General features: G+C 38.1%; 1 protein-coding gene across 1 annotated transcript in view; it reads right to left on the reverse strand.

Annotated features, from left to right (window-relative positions):
- Positions 1-4610: 4610 nt before the first annotated feature.
- The window catches only part of AIFM2 (apoptosis inducing factor mitochondria associated 2), a 48802-nt gene continuing 38412 nt past the window's right edge, over positions 4611-15000 (reverse strand). The window contains 4 exon segments of the mRNA XM_053692021.1: positions 4611-6197; positions 8613-8813; positions 10175-10330; positions 11976-12084. Of these exon segments, the coding sequence (XP_053547996.1) occupies positions 6043-6197; positions 8613-8813; positions 10175-10330; positions 11976-12084 (621 nt within the window). The 3' untranslated portion in view covers positions 4611-6042.

Genomic DNA, 15000 nt, shown 5'->3' on the forward strand with positions numbered 1-15000 from the left:
ACTGGTGAGTGACTGATCCGGCCGGGGTCAGGGGGTGGGATGAATAATTAACAGGGCTGGGGTGGGCCTCAGATGATGATGCTGCAATCTCCCTCTCTGCACTTTCTGACACTCATCGCTTGCTTCCTCCCACCCAGATTCCCAGCAGCAGCTGCGTGCGCAGGAAGAGTGAGAGGGATCTTAGAGGGAAGCAGCGAGCTCAGCTGAGGTAATAAGCAGTGAGGCTAGGCTTGTGGTGCCTGTGGTTACGCAGTGTATCTGGTGATTAAAAACATCTCACTCACCAGTGTTGTATGTGATTTAAATTTTTGTACTCTAGATTTTTCTTTGCATAAATGTTTTGTAGATGATCCATTTATATTGCCCATCTTGATATGTTTTTGTAAAAATGTGTAGTTTTGCTTATTTTTAAATAACAGTGTCCCGATTTTCAGGCTCCTAACCAAGCCCCAAAGTTTTAGATGTATACTAATGTATACAGACTTCAGACTGCTTCTGTTTGTATATTGGGTCTTTTCATATGCAGGGGAGGTTTTTTTTTGTGTGTGTGTGTGTGTGGGGGGGGGGGGGCAAGTAGCTGGTTTTGCCTAGGGCGCAAAATAGTCTAGCACCGGCCCTGTGTATATATATATATATATATTATATATATATATATATATATATATATATATATTATATATATATATTATATATATATATATATATATATATATATATATATATATATAGGGAGAGAGAGAGAGTATATACACACAAACATGCACACACAATACAGACATATATATATGTGAGTGTAAAGAAGAAAATCACCAGCGCTAAAATCTAAGTTGATTGTATTGATGTGTACTTGGTTTGTACAATCTAATGGTCTCTTAAACGGCTAATAATACATATGTATGTGTGTTGGGAACTAATAGTATGACCTCCAATGTGATTTGAAAGTACAGTTAATATCATATGAATATAAAATTAAATTTAAATATGGACTATCTGTATCTTATTGCTTGATGTCTTTTCTATGCTCTTTAGCTCTATCTTTGAGTTCCCTCCCAGTTTTACCAACATAATATCTGGGGCAAGAGCAATACAATAAATAAATGAGCCCTGATGTGTTGCAAGTTATCCATTGTCTAATTTAAACATTTTATGTGGATTAGTGCCAAAGTTTTGTTTTACTGTATACTACTGCAATAGGCACACTTGCCACATGGGTGACACCCTACTCTCTGTTAATGGCTACTAGTGATGTTGCGAACATAACATTTTGTGTTCGTGAACGCGAGCTTCCGCAAAAGTTTGCGAATGGACGAACTGGGCGAACCGCCATTGACAGGCGAATTTTAAAACCCACAGGGACGCTTTCTGGCCACATTAGTGATGGAAAAGTTGTTTCAAGGGGACTAACACCTGGACTGTGGCATGCCGGAGGGGGATCCATGGCAAAACTCCCACGGAAAATTACATAGTTGAGCCTGACACAAAAAACAGACTGATGTTTCACAGTCCAAAAAGGTTTTTTTTTTTTAAATGTACACTTACACTACTATTAAACAAGATATGAGGGGTGGCACTGGGCAAGTGGGCACAGTATACACTGTGAGCCTGACACAAAAAAGCAGACTGATGTTTCACAGTCCAAAAAGTTTTTTTTTTTTTTTAATGTACACTTACACTACTATTAAACAAGATATGAGTGGTGGCACTGGGCAAGTGGGCACAGTATACGCTGTGAGCCTGACACAAAAAAGCAGACTGATGTTTCACAGTCCAAAAAGTTTTTTTTTTTTTTTTTTAATGTACACTTACACTACTATTAAACAAGATATGAGTGGTGGCACTGGGCAAGTGGGCACAGTATACGCTGTGAGCCTGACACAAAAAAGCAGACTGATGTTTCACAGTCCAAAAAGTTTTTTTTTTTTTTTTAATGTACACTTACACTACTATTAAACAAGATATGACGCTGTGAGCCTGACACAAAAAAGCAGACTGATGTTTCACAGTCCAAAAAGTTTTTTTTTTTAAATGTACACTTACACTACTATTAAACAAGATATGAGTGGTGGCACTGGGCAAGTGGGCACAGTATACGCTGTGAGCCTAACACAAAAGAGCAGACTGATGTTTCACAGTCAAAAAAGTTTTTTTTTTTTAAATGTACACTTACACTACTATTAAACAAGATATGAGTGGTGGCACTGGGCAAGTGGGCACAGTATACGCTGTGAGCCTAACACAAAAAAGCAGACTGATGTTTCACAGTCAAAAAAGTTTTTTTTTTTTTTTTAAATGTACACTTACACTACTATTAAACAAGATATGAGTGGTGCCACTGGGCAAGTGGGCACAGTATACGCTGTGAGCCTGACACACACGCAGGCAGGCAACTGCAATTAGATTACACAGGAAAAAAAAAAACGACTGATGTTCTAGCCCTAAAAAGGGCTTTTTGGGGTGCTGTCCTTACAGCAGAGATCAGATGAGTCCTTCAGGACTGTAGTGGACACTGAATACACTAGCCTAGCTATCAATTTCCCTATTCAATCAGCAGCAGCTACACTGTCCCTCCTCTCCCTAAGAATGCAGCTTCCGAATGAGTCTAAAATGGATGCTGTCCAGGAGGTAGGAGGGTCTGGGAGGGAGGGTCTGCTGCTGATTGGCTGGAATGTGCCTGCTGACTGTGAGGTACATGGTCAAAGTATTACTCAATGATGATGAATAGGGGGCAGATCGAACATCGCATATGTTTGCCGGGAACTATTCGCCGGCGAACTATTCGCGACATCAATAATGGCTACTAAGCTGATTTTCGTGGGACATTCTTCTTTTAAATTCAGAATGTACTAGGCTATCCCTGAGGCTTACTGCTCTTTTTGCAGTTAACAAAGGGTTAGGGAAGAGGAACTGACTAAACACTTTATCAGTGTGCACAATGGTCCAATGTGTTCGCATTATGTGCTGTATTTTACCCCAATGACAATTATAAGAGGTTATTAGATGCGCCATTTTTGCTTCATTCTTTTCTTTGCATTTCGCACCATAAAGCATATTTTGTCTATTTGTAGTACGCGCTCTCACCCAGGCCTTTTTTATACTTCTATTTGAGTATCCCCTTTCTCTAAATCTTAGAGATTTTAGCTTGCCTACTTGTCTTTCAAAGGCGGCTTCAGTGGAACAGTTTTGTTTAAGATGTAGAAACTTTCCCACTGGAATGTCATCCTTTAATTTATTTGGATGGTGGCTCGTGGCATGGAGTAAACTAATAGTGGCATTGTCTTTAAGGTATACTTCAGTATGTATTGCTCCATTATATTTTTGAATTTTTAAATCTAAAAATGTTATTGATTCTTTACTTACTTGGTGAGTCAAAAAAATGTTATAGGGATTCTTATTTAATTCTGCCACAAAGACCTCCACTTCTTCTACACTGCCATCCCATAAAATGAGGATGTCATCCACGTAGCGCAGCCATAGGACCACATGTGTGTCCACCCACTCTGACATACCACGAAACACATCTCGTAGTTCCCAGTGGCCAAGATGTAAACAAGCATAGGTGGGTGCACATGTGGTACCCATGGCGGTGCCCCTAATTTGCTGATAGAATCTTCCATCAAATGAAAATATGTTATTTTATTAAAATAAAGTTAAGGAGTTTCAATACCAGCTCAGTATGTTGCTGAAATTCAGGTCCTCTCCATTCCAAGAAGTATCTGGCAGCTGCCAGACCTACTTCATGTGGAATTGAGGAGTAGATACATTCTACATCTAAAGCTACAAAGAGGATCTTATCACTGATCTTTACATTAAGTCTGCGCAGGACATCATTCGTGTTCTGCACATAAGAACTCAAAGTAGGTAAAAATGGTTTAAAAAAAAGTGTCTACAGTTGGGCTCCCCATTCCCGAGACTATGGGCCTACAGGTAGGTTGTTTTAAATTTGTGTGCAGTTTTGGAATTCAATAAAACATTGGAATAACAGGGAATGAATTGAACATAAAGTCAAATTCTTTTTTAGATTTTTAACCAGACATCCTTGCATCAGTCAACATAAAACCAAGCTCATCACAATACTTTTGAAAAGTCTGTTGAGTTACTATTACATACTGTAATGGATCATCCAACAGTTGTTTTACCTGTCTAATATAGAAATCATGGTCCATAAATACTACATTTCCGCCCTTATTGGATTGTTTTATGATGATATCAGAATTACTGGTAAGTTCTCTTAATGCTTGTCTTTGAGATTTTGTAAGATCTTTAATAGGGACAGTTGGGATGTCTAGTTAAACACATAGTTAAAGCCCCACTTTGGAGCTGCAAGCACTGCAGTTTCTGAGCAAGAAACCAACAATCATTGTCAGGTAAATGTTAGTAACTTAGTAATGCTCCTACGGCAGCACAAAACCTAAATGCGTCACCAAAGCTGACTATTTCTACTCATATTTCCAAAACAATGTTTGATAAAAATATTAATAATATTAATACTATTTTCAGTTTTGCATTTAAACTACCACCAGTAAGTAAAATTAAATCATGAATAAGGTTGATAGTAGACGTGTGAATGAATTTGCATTGGTTTCAGAAACAAATGGCTGCAGACAGTAGCATTTTACTAATTTTTGGCACCAGATTTTATTAGTGTTAAAGTGCAACACAAAATATCCGGATTTGCCCAGATATCCAGATCAATTTAAATATAAGTATAATAATATGTTATATCTTTACAATATGTATTTATTATTCAAAGAGTTTACATTATCCAAAAAAACTTTCAGTTTATTATTACAAAACATTAAAAGACCATGGTATCTGAATTGCATATAATACAAACAATAAGCAATGTCTTACATATAACAGAGTATGTAAATATTGGCATTTAAATATGCATAAAGCAATAGTAAAAAAAGGAACAACAAAAATTTCACATACACTTTTGTCAAATTTGTTTTTCCTAGTGTCCTATGCTCTTTTCCATGACCGCACACAAAGGTAGGCACAGATGTGTGCACGTGGCATGAGCACTGTATGTATAACGTTTTTATACATACAGTGTATTGTTATAACATTGTTGTTTCCCATAAGCTTTAGAGACCTCAGAGGTCTCTTCTTCAGATAAAGACCAACATCTGAAGAAGAGACCTGAGAGGTCTTGAAAACTTATGAAGAAAAAAAAGCACAAACGATTTTGTTGGCCCATTAAAAAGGTATCACAATCTACTAGAGGAATGTTCTCTGTGGGACCAATATGGCAACAACCCTTTTTCTGTTATAACATTGTTGCAAACACAAGTACCATATAGAGCTCAAATTATGTGCACGCTCCTGAGAGTACCTCAGTATGCTCTCATAGAAAGTTTCAACATAAGATAGCAAGAGAAGTACATTGCAAAGTTTATTTTTTAAATTGTAGGCTTTTTTTACTGTCCCTGTAGCGTACTTTACATGGATCAAGATTATGACTCAGATGTACAGATTAGTAGCTGTAATACAAATACTGGATGTGTAACCGTAGGTATAACCTGAGTGATGCAACTTGGTGCAGATTTGGAGAACTCCATGCTGGTTTCAGATACGTTGGGTAGAAGACCAGGTGTGCTGGGTAGAAGTCTACATCTTTTATGTTGAGGTATTGTTGTTTACGTGTGATCTGGTAATTATGTCTTTATTATACATAGACAAGTCACTTCCGGTGGGCATCGGAATGAACGGACGAGGGAGGTTTAAATGTTGAAGGCTTTCAGAATGGTAACCATTATCTTTGACAAAGCGCCATCGAAATGCGTTAGATGATGCGGCTGGGCTCAGTGAGATCTGCTGAACTGTGTTTTAACTGTTACTAATAAATTGGACGTTTTACTTATATGTCATTGATTCCTATCATTTTGTGAATGGAGCTATGCTTTGAATTGGAGCTACTGGTACTGCAGCATTACTATTTAGCTGCTAGAAGAAACTTCACATTCTTATGTTTTCATTATGACGCTTAGAAGAATGTGGGAAGATTGTATTTTTGAGGAAGCCTGTCCCCTCTTTCCTTGTTTATTTGGGCATTTGCTGTCCCATATCCTTCCAGCTATTCTGAACAAATATGTTTTTGCTTTTAACCATGGTTACAAAGAAACGACCCACATGACATCCGTTCACTTGGCCGACACCGTCGTTTCGTCCCATTGACAACAGCATAGACACTGATCCTACAGAGGTGACAGGATTTTACAATGAATCATTACTATCATATATTCAACAAAATGTAACTTTATTAGTAAAATACAAATTCTTTTTTTTTAGAAATAGTTTTGCCATTGTATTTTTGTTTTGACAAATATTACTTAAATGGATATTAAACATTCTGTAACTTAGGTTTGCTTTAAAACACTTCAAAGTGTATAAACCGGCCAGGGGTGTATTTTGGCCTAGGCAAATGAGGCACTTGCCTAGGGCAGCAGATTGGGAGATTTTTGTGGCTATATTTGTAAGAAACAAACAGTTATTTTAGAAGTATTATACAGGCAAATATTGGGAGATTTTGCCCAAAGAGCTTACATTCTAAGGGGAAATAAGAGACTGTCTATGGAGCTTACAGTTTAGAGGTAGCTCTGAAATGTTCCGTTATTCATCTAGCTAACCTTTAGTTATGTTGGCTCTCAGCACTTAGTATTGTGCTTGGGAAAGTATTGTTTCAAGAAATCTGTGTGTGTGTGTGTGTGGGGGGGGGGTGTTATGTATATTGCAGCAACAGATAGATGTGTGTGTGTTTGTTTGTATATGTCTGTATGTGCATATGTATATACAGTTTATGTGACTGTGTGTGTGTGTGTGGGGGGGGGGTATGTATATTGCAGCAACAGATAGATGTGTGTGTGTTTGTTTGTATATGTCTGTATGTGCATATGTATATACAGTTTATGTGACTGTGTGTGTGTGTGTGGGGGGGTTATGTATATTGCAGCAACAGATAGATGTGTGTGTGTTTGTTTGTATATGTCTGTATGTGCATATGTATATACAGTTTATGTGACTGTGTGTGTGTGTGTGTGTGGGGGGGGGGTTATGTATATTGCAGCAACAGATAGATGTGTTTGTTTGTATATGTCTGTATGTGCATATGTATATACAGTTTATGTGACTGTGTGTGTGTGTGTGGGGGGGGGTTATGTATATTGCAGCAACAGATAGATGTGTGTGTGTTTGTTTGTATATGTCTGTATGTGCATATGTATATACAGTTTATGTGACTGTGTGTGTGGGGGGGGGGTTATGTATATTGCAGCAACAGATAGATGTGTGTGTGTTTGTTTGTATATGTCCGTATGTGCATATGTATATACAGTTTATGTGTATGTGACTGTGTGTGTGAACATTTATTTTGGAAATGCCATAAAAAAAAATTCACATTACTCCCTGACCATAAAATATTATGGAAAAAAAGGCGTAAAAGCTTGGGGGGGGGGGCAGCAGAATTTTCAGCGCCTAGGACAGCACAAAACCTAAATACATCACTGAAACCAGCTATTTCTTTAAATAACTTGGAAGAAAACCCAGGCCATAGGAGAAGTAAAAAAAATTCACAAAATCAAGAGGTCTTTAGTGTCCCTTTAATAGTAATTTCTTTGCACAAATAATATAGTCTATTGTGTGTCTCAGCTAAGGGTGTAAATGTACCAGATGTATAGTTTCTTGTATATTTATACAAGAAAAGTTCAGGTTGTCTAGACGGGGGCTTTATTTAGAAACTTTGTTGACCAAGCCTGCAATGTGCACAATCAACCAAGGGTCAGTTGTTTTTTTTAAAGTGTGTTTATCCTGTGCAACAGCCCTGGCATTTTGCATTTTAGCAATAATATTTATACCTATGGTATTTTATAGGAAAGGCCGCCCTCTGACTGTACAATCTGTCATTTTGATAGCGCAGCTGCTGCAGCTGATACATGCCCACCGTGCACTCAGAGCGCTCTGTAATAGCGCACAAATAGTCACTCACTGTCACTCCCCATAAAAGAGCCAACCCCCATACACTTAGTCTCAGGCCGCTCTGTCTACTCTGTCCGCATTCACTGGAGAAACGGACCGGACTGGCCAGCATGGCGGCCATCTTGGTCTAGGGCAAAGTTATCTACTACGGTGAGTGAGGGGAGAGCCGCATAGGTGTGCAGAAAAGGTATATGGAGCAAAGAGACAGGCGCCCTCTATGGAAGGTGCCTGTAGGCACATGCCTATTCTGCCTAATGGTAAATCCGGCCCTGGTTACAGATACACATTTAGGTTTTTGCGCTGCCCTAGGCACTGAGCAACTTGTTGTCCAAAGCCACCAATGTTATGCCATATGTGCTTCAAATACATTTCTTAAACCTGAGAAATTACTTATTAACCCCTTCAAAACAGGTATATGTAAAATAGATGGACTATAACCCCAATGCAAAGCACACAACATAAACTGTGATAATAGGCCCTGCTATCTTACACTTAGATGTTCTTTGATCCCATATGTGCTATGAATTTGTGAACCCAGGAAAATCGCATGAGAACGTGACAGAGAGAGACTTGTGCATTTTACGCTTTCTATTAACAAATTCATGCTGTGTAACCAAACGGTAAAATCTCATTGGTACCTGGTTTGTATGCTTTAAGTGGCTTTTCTGTCAGACTGTTGAGGATATTAGTCACAGCCAGCTTTCCGTGGTTGCTGGCATGAAAAGCCATCTTGAGTTCTCTCAAATCTGCGCAGTCACCAACGGCGTAAACATTTGGATAACCTTCCACTTGTAAATACTCGTTAACCTTCAGACTCTCATCACTTGCAACACACTCGCCTGAATAACACAATATTGTAACAGTGTCTAGTTATAACCACATAGGAGATACCAGTCTGCACCTATATTACATCATGTTTAAAGTGACATGAAAATCAAAACAAAACTATGGTTCACTTATCACAAAAATCATACAATTCATTGTTTGTATGCCAATAACTAAACCTCAATAAAGATTATTTAAACAAACAAAAAAAAAAAGATTTGTTATTATTGGTTAATTGAAAAACCTACACAGGGAGTTTTTAATATTGAGCATAAGCGGCCGATTTATTAAGGGCCCCTGTTTCCGCGCAAGCCTTCAGGCTCGCCGGAAACATCTGTTATGAAGCAGCGGTCTTAGGACCGCTGCTCCTTAACTGGTCCACTGGATCTGAGGCTGTGTTCATCAATCCACCCGACTGCGTACGATCCGGTTGATTGACACTCCCTGCTAGCGGCCTATTGGCCGCGAAACTGCAGGGGGCGGCATTGCACAAGCAGGTCACCAGAACTGCTTGTGCAATGTTAAATGCCGACAGCGTACGTTGAGCGGATCATGTCAGACAGACTGTTGATAACTCGGCTCCTAAGACTCACTTATAAGCAAATATTTTGTATACAGTATATCTGACAATGCGCTTCTACTTGCAGTGCCTATAAGAAATGTAACCAAACGTAACAAGCTTTTGAAAAGCAAAATCTGATTAATTAAAATGTGGTCAAAATGATCCTGGCTTTGAGTATAAACCATATAATTGGAAATTTACAGTTAAAAACATTTCATAATATAAAGTTAAACGCCCAGTTATAAAACAAGACTAAAGTCGCTATACTATAAATCATTGATAAAGCCTTCAGTGCATTATACATAAACTACCACTAGGTGTCTCATGACTCAGTTTCATTGATGCAATTAAAGGGACAGTAAACCTTAAAAATAATGTTATATAATTCTGCACATAGTGCAAAATTATATAACATTATATTACCCAAACATTTCTAAGACCTAATATTCCCTATTATTTAAAAAAAAAAAAAAAAAGCGCTGTTTCACAGACCTGCTAATAGGGAATATTAGGTTTTAGAAATGAATGTTTGGCTAATATAACGTTATATAATTCTGCACTATGTGCAGAATTATATAACATTATTTTTAAAGTTTACTGACACTTTAATATTCAACTTTGTAAGGAAAAAGGGAAACATAAAAAGATTTTATACTATTGTTACCTGAGCACAAGTGCCTTTAAAAAAAACTGCCACAGCTTTGCTCAGTATGGATATGGTCAGTTGCTGGCATGTGAGAGCTCATTAATAGCTACACCCAGAATACCTAGGTATGCCTTTACGGAACGGCTTCCCTCCACATGTGCCCTTACCAAAAGTGCTGATGTAGCTGGATGAATTGATCTTCAGCCCTGTGCAGCAGAGGATCAGATTAGCTGACACTATTTCAGGATCCTTGTCCAAAACCAGTTCTATATTTTCCTGAGTCACATTTAAAACCACCTTGTCCAGGTTGGAAACTCTTTGACCTGTGTAATTATATATAAAGAAATCACATTAGTTCAACTGCAATAGTATATGGTGAGCCAATGACAAGAGGCATATGTGAGTAGCCACCAATCCCTCCAGAACCTACCTATTTCCTAGTATTACAAGTGAGGCGCAATGCAAACCCGACCTCACTCTCGCATTGCTTGGAAGCATTGCGCTCACAATTGGAGCCTTATTCTGATGCCGTCAGACATGGTAAATAACCTAGATCAGTCTAGGGGGTAAGTCGAGCAGCATTGGGAAGCAAATTTAAAATATATATGTATATGAATATACATATATTTATGTGTTTATATGTGTACATGCACATATAAACACATATAAACATATGTACATGCACATATAAACACATATAAACATATATGTACATGCACATATAAACACATATAAACATATATGTACATGCACATATAAACACATAAATATATATGTACACACACATTAAACACATATATATATGTATATTCATATACATATATATTTACAGTATAATACACAGTACCTATAGACCTTTTTTTTTTATAACATCCCACACCCACTCCCTTTAACCCCTTATAATTGCTTTGTGCAGTTATTAAAAGAATAATAATAAAGATGCTCATATTTTTTTTTTAGAAATTAACTTTACACTTTATTTTGGGGGAAATTTTAAAGGCTGGTTATATGACGTGCGCCTGTAAACTGGCACATTTGCCCCTTACCGGGTGCACGTTAAAATAGCGCTTCACTCATAATCTAGACCATTATAGTTTTATAAGCATTAATCTTATGCATAAGACATATTATAGGCAGTTTAAATGCAAAGTATAACAAAACCTTTTTGTCTAGCTTGTAAAATCCATATTTATTGAATATAAGTGTTTTTTGAGAGCAAACCACCTTTTTATTAGAAAGATGAAACAGCCTTTTCTTTCTACAAAAAACCCCCCAAACATTTACAACCTGTTTTATTTTCTAGAGGAATTCTCTGGAGTTCATTCACAGCATTGCAAAGTATTTTTTTACTAAAAGGATCCTCCTGAGCCCTGTAAAGTAACTTTTGCAACAGATTATTTCAATAGGCCTTATTTACAGTTGCAGTGTTCCCTCTAAGGTCACATTTTGTGAGCGACCCAGCAGTGAAGCAGTTAATAAGGGAACCATACCTTGCAGTCTGCATTGTGTAGTCTTTACTAACTGCAGCAGTTCACAAATTAACTGTTTCACTGCTGGGCCGCTCACAAAATGTAGCTTTAGAGGAAACACTGAGTGCTGCATGGTGCTAAAGAAAAATCCTTTAGGCAGCCATCTGTAAAGCAGAACCCTTCCTGCCTTGTTAAAAAACAGAATGTGATCTAAATGTAGTTCTTATTGATTATATTTGTGCATAAAATAGGTGTTTTATGAAATTCAGTGTACTTTTGACAAATAAAATGTATTGTTGGTAACTATAGGGGAAGATACTGGGGAATAAGACAATAAAGTACTAGCTGCATCATTTACAGCTGGCAGAGAAACGTTTTAGGGACAACATCTGAATACATATCAGGTGTACAGTGATGAGCACACGTTGTAGTTTAGCTTCATTTATGTAATGTACATAAATGTATAGTTTTATTACAAGGGTCAAACAGAAATACGTACCCAAAATCAGCCTGACCCCTTTTTTCAAGAGGATATCTTTAACGGCTTGTCGGACACTGGGTTGCAGTTCAACATCTGCTAGTGCCACTCTGGAATGAATTAGCGTCACCTGAGCAGGGAAAACACATTGTGAATAGGGCTTCCAGGTGTCCAGTATTTAATGGGACAGCCCAGTATTTTATTTGCCTGTGAAGAACAATAAATGAAAAAAAACCCCAAACAAACAGGACACATATTGGGAAAGATTATGAGTGGAGCGCTAACAGTTACACCCAAATGAAAAGGGGTTTATCACGGATGTTTCAGCTGGTCGGGTTTACCACTGGTATTTTGAGTTGAAAATAAATGTGATTGCTTCAAAACAATTGCAATTTACGCTAGAATATTTAAAGGGACATGAAACCCAAAATTTTTCTTTCATGATTTAGAAAGAGCATACAATTATAAACAACTTTCTAATTTACTTCTATTATCTATTTTCCTTCATTCTCTTGATATTCTTTGCTGAAAAGCATATCTAGATATGCTTATTAGCTGCTGATTGGTAGCTGCACATAGATGCCTCCTGTGATTGGTTCACTGAGTGCATTGCTATTTCTTCATTAAAGTATATCTAAAGAATGAAGCAAATTAGGTAATAGAAGTAAATTGGAATGTTGTTTAAAATTGTATTCTCTACCTTAACCATGAAAGAAAATGTTTGGGTATAGTGTCCCTTTAACCGCGTCCCCAGAGCTCTGGTTAACTGTTTTCCAAAACAAAAAAATTGCACAAAACAAATCAAAAATGCATTACAAAGTACAATAACACTAATAAAAAATATTTTAAAATAATATTGCACACAACAAGTTATAAGGGCTCAAAGATATGAAAAAAAAGCCAGGCAAAGGGCTTTATCAAAGAGATACATACATATACATGTCTAAAGATGTGTGTGTGTATATATATATATATATATATATATATCATAGCAACGATGTGCACGCTCACCTTCCTTCATCTGCCAGGGTGCTAGTGAAATACATAGTAGCAAAAAGAAAAACTTGCACTCACTGGATCTTTTTCAAAAATCAGATTTACTGTGATAAATGTGTAACGTTTCGGGAATTTTACATCCCCTTCCTCAGACCTCAAAGGGGATGTAAACTTTCCGAAACGTTACACATTTATCACAATAAATCTGATTTTTGAAAAAGATCCAGTGAGTGCAAGTTTTTTCTTTTTGCTACTATATATATATATATATATATATATTTATATATATATATATTATATATATATATATATACACACACACCTATACATATGTATTTATATGTGTATATATGTATTTACAGACATACAGTATATACACATATAAACACATATGTAAACATATATAGACACCATGGGGGCTACTTATCAAGCTCCATATGGAGCTTGAAGCCCCGTGTTTCTGGCGAGCCTTCAGGCTCTAAAGACCGCTGCTCCATAACCCGTCCATCTGCTCTGAGGAGGCAGACAGCGACCACCAGAAATCAACCCAATCGAATACGATCGTGTTGATTAACATGCCCTGCGAGTGGCCGATTGGCTGCGAATCTGCAGGGGGCGGCGTTGCACCAGCAGCTCTTGTGAGCTGCTGGTGCAATGCTGAATACGGCGAGCGTATTGCTCTCCATATTCAGCGAGGTCTGGCAGACCTGATCCGCACTGTCGGATCAGGTCTGCCAGACTTTGTTAAATAGAGGCCTAGGGGTTTAATCTGCTAATCGTTTACTTGTCTTACCTTCTCACCGCCCACTTGCACTGTTCTTTTGAGGGGGTAAATCTTTAATTTAATGGCAGGAGTTTAGCAAGAATGTTATCCATGTGCTAGAGCACTAGATGGCAGGAGTTTAGCAAGAATGTTATCCATGTGCTAGAGCACTAGATGGCAGGAGTTTAGCAAGAATGTTATCCATGTGCTAGAGCACTAGATGGCAGGAGTTTAGCAAGAATGTTATCCATGTGCTAGAGCACTAGATGGCAGGAGTTTAGCAAGAATGTTATCCATGTGCTAGAGCACTAGATGGCAGGAGTTTGGCAAGAATGTTATCCATGTGCTAGAGCACTAGATGGCAGGAGTTTAGCAAGAATGTTATCCATGTGCTAGAGTACTAGATGGCAGGAGTTTACCAAGAATGTTATCCATGTGCTAGAGCACTAGATGGCAGGAGTTTGGCAAGAATGTTATCCATGTGCTAGAGCACTAGATGGCAGGAGTTTGGCAAGAATGTTATCCATGTGCTAGAGCACTAGATGGCAGGAGTTTAGCAAGCATGTTATCCATGTGCTAGAGCACTAGATGGCAGGAGTTTAGCAAGAATGTTATCCATGTGCTAGAGCACTAGATGGCAGGAGTTTAGCAAGAATGTTATCCATGTGCTAGAGCACTAGATGGCAGGAGTTTAGCAAGAATGTTATCCATGTGCTAGAGCACTAGATGGCAGGAGTTTAGCAAGAATGTTATCCATGTGCTAGAGCACTAAATGGCAGGAGTTTAGCAAGAATGTTATCCATGTGCTAGAGCACTAGATGGCAGGAGTTTAGCAAGAATGGTATCCATGTGCTAGAGCACTAGATGGCAGCGCTATTTCCTGCCATGTAGTGCTACAGATGACTACCTAGGTATCCCTTCAACACAAATTATCATGGGAGCGAAGCAAATTTGATAATATAAGTAAATTGGAAATGTTTTTTTAAAATAGTATGCTCTGGGGTCGATTTATCAAGCTCCATATGGAAACAGATGTTATGAAGCAGCGGTCTAAAGACCACTGCTCCATAACTTGCCTGCCTGCTCTGAGGCCACGGACAGAAATCAACCCGATCATTGACACCCCCTGCTGGCGCAAATCTGCAGGGGGCGGCATTGCTCCAGCAGTTCACAAGAACTGCTGGTGCAATGATAAATGCCGACAGCATATGCTGTCATAATACGCTACATTGTATCATGTCCGCTCGCACTATGATAAACCAACCCCTCTGTCTCAATCACAAAATA

The sequence above is a fragment of the Bombina bombina genome, chromosome 9 (genome assembly GCF_027579735.1).
Source record: "Bombina bombina isolate aBomBom1 chromosome 9, aBomBom1.pri, whole genome shotgun sequence".
Classification (NCBI taxonomy): domain Eukaryota; kingdom Metazoa; phylum Chordata; class Amphibia; order Anura; family Bombinatoridae; genus Bombina; species Bombina bombina.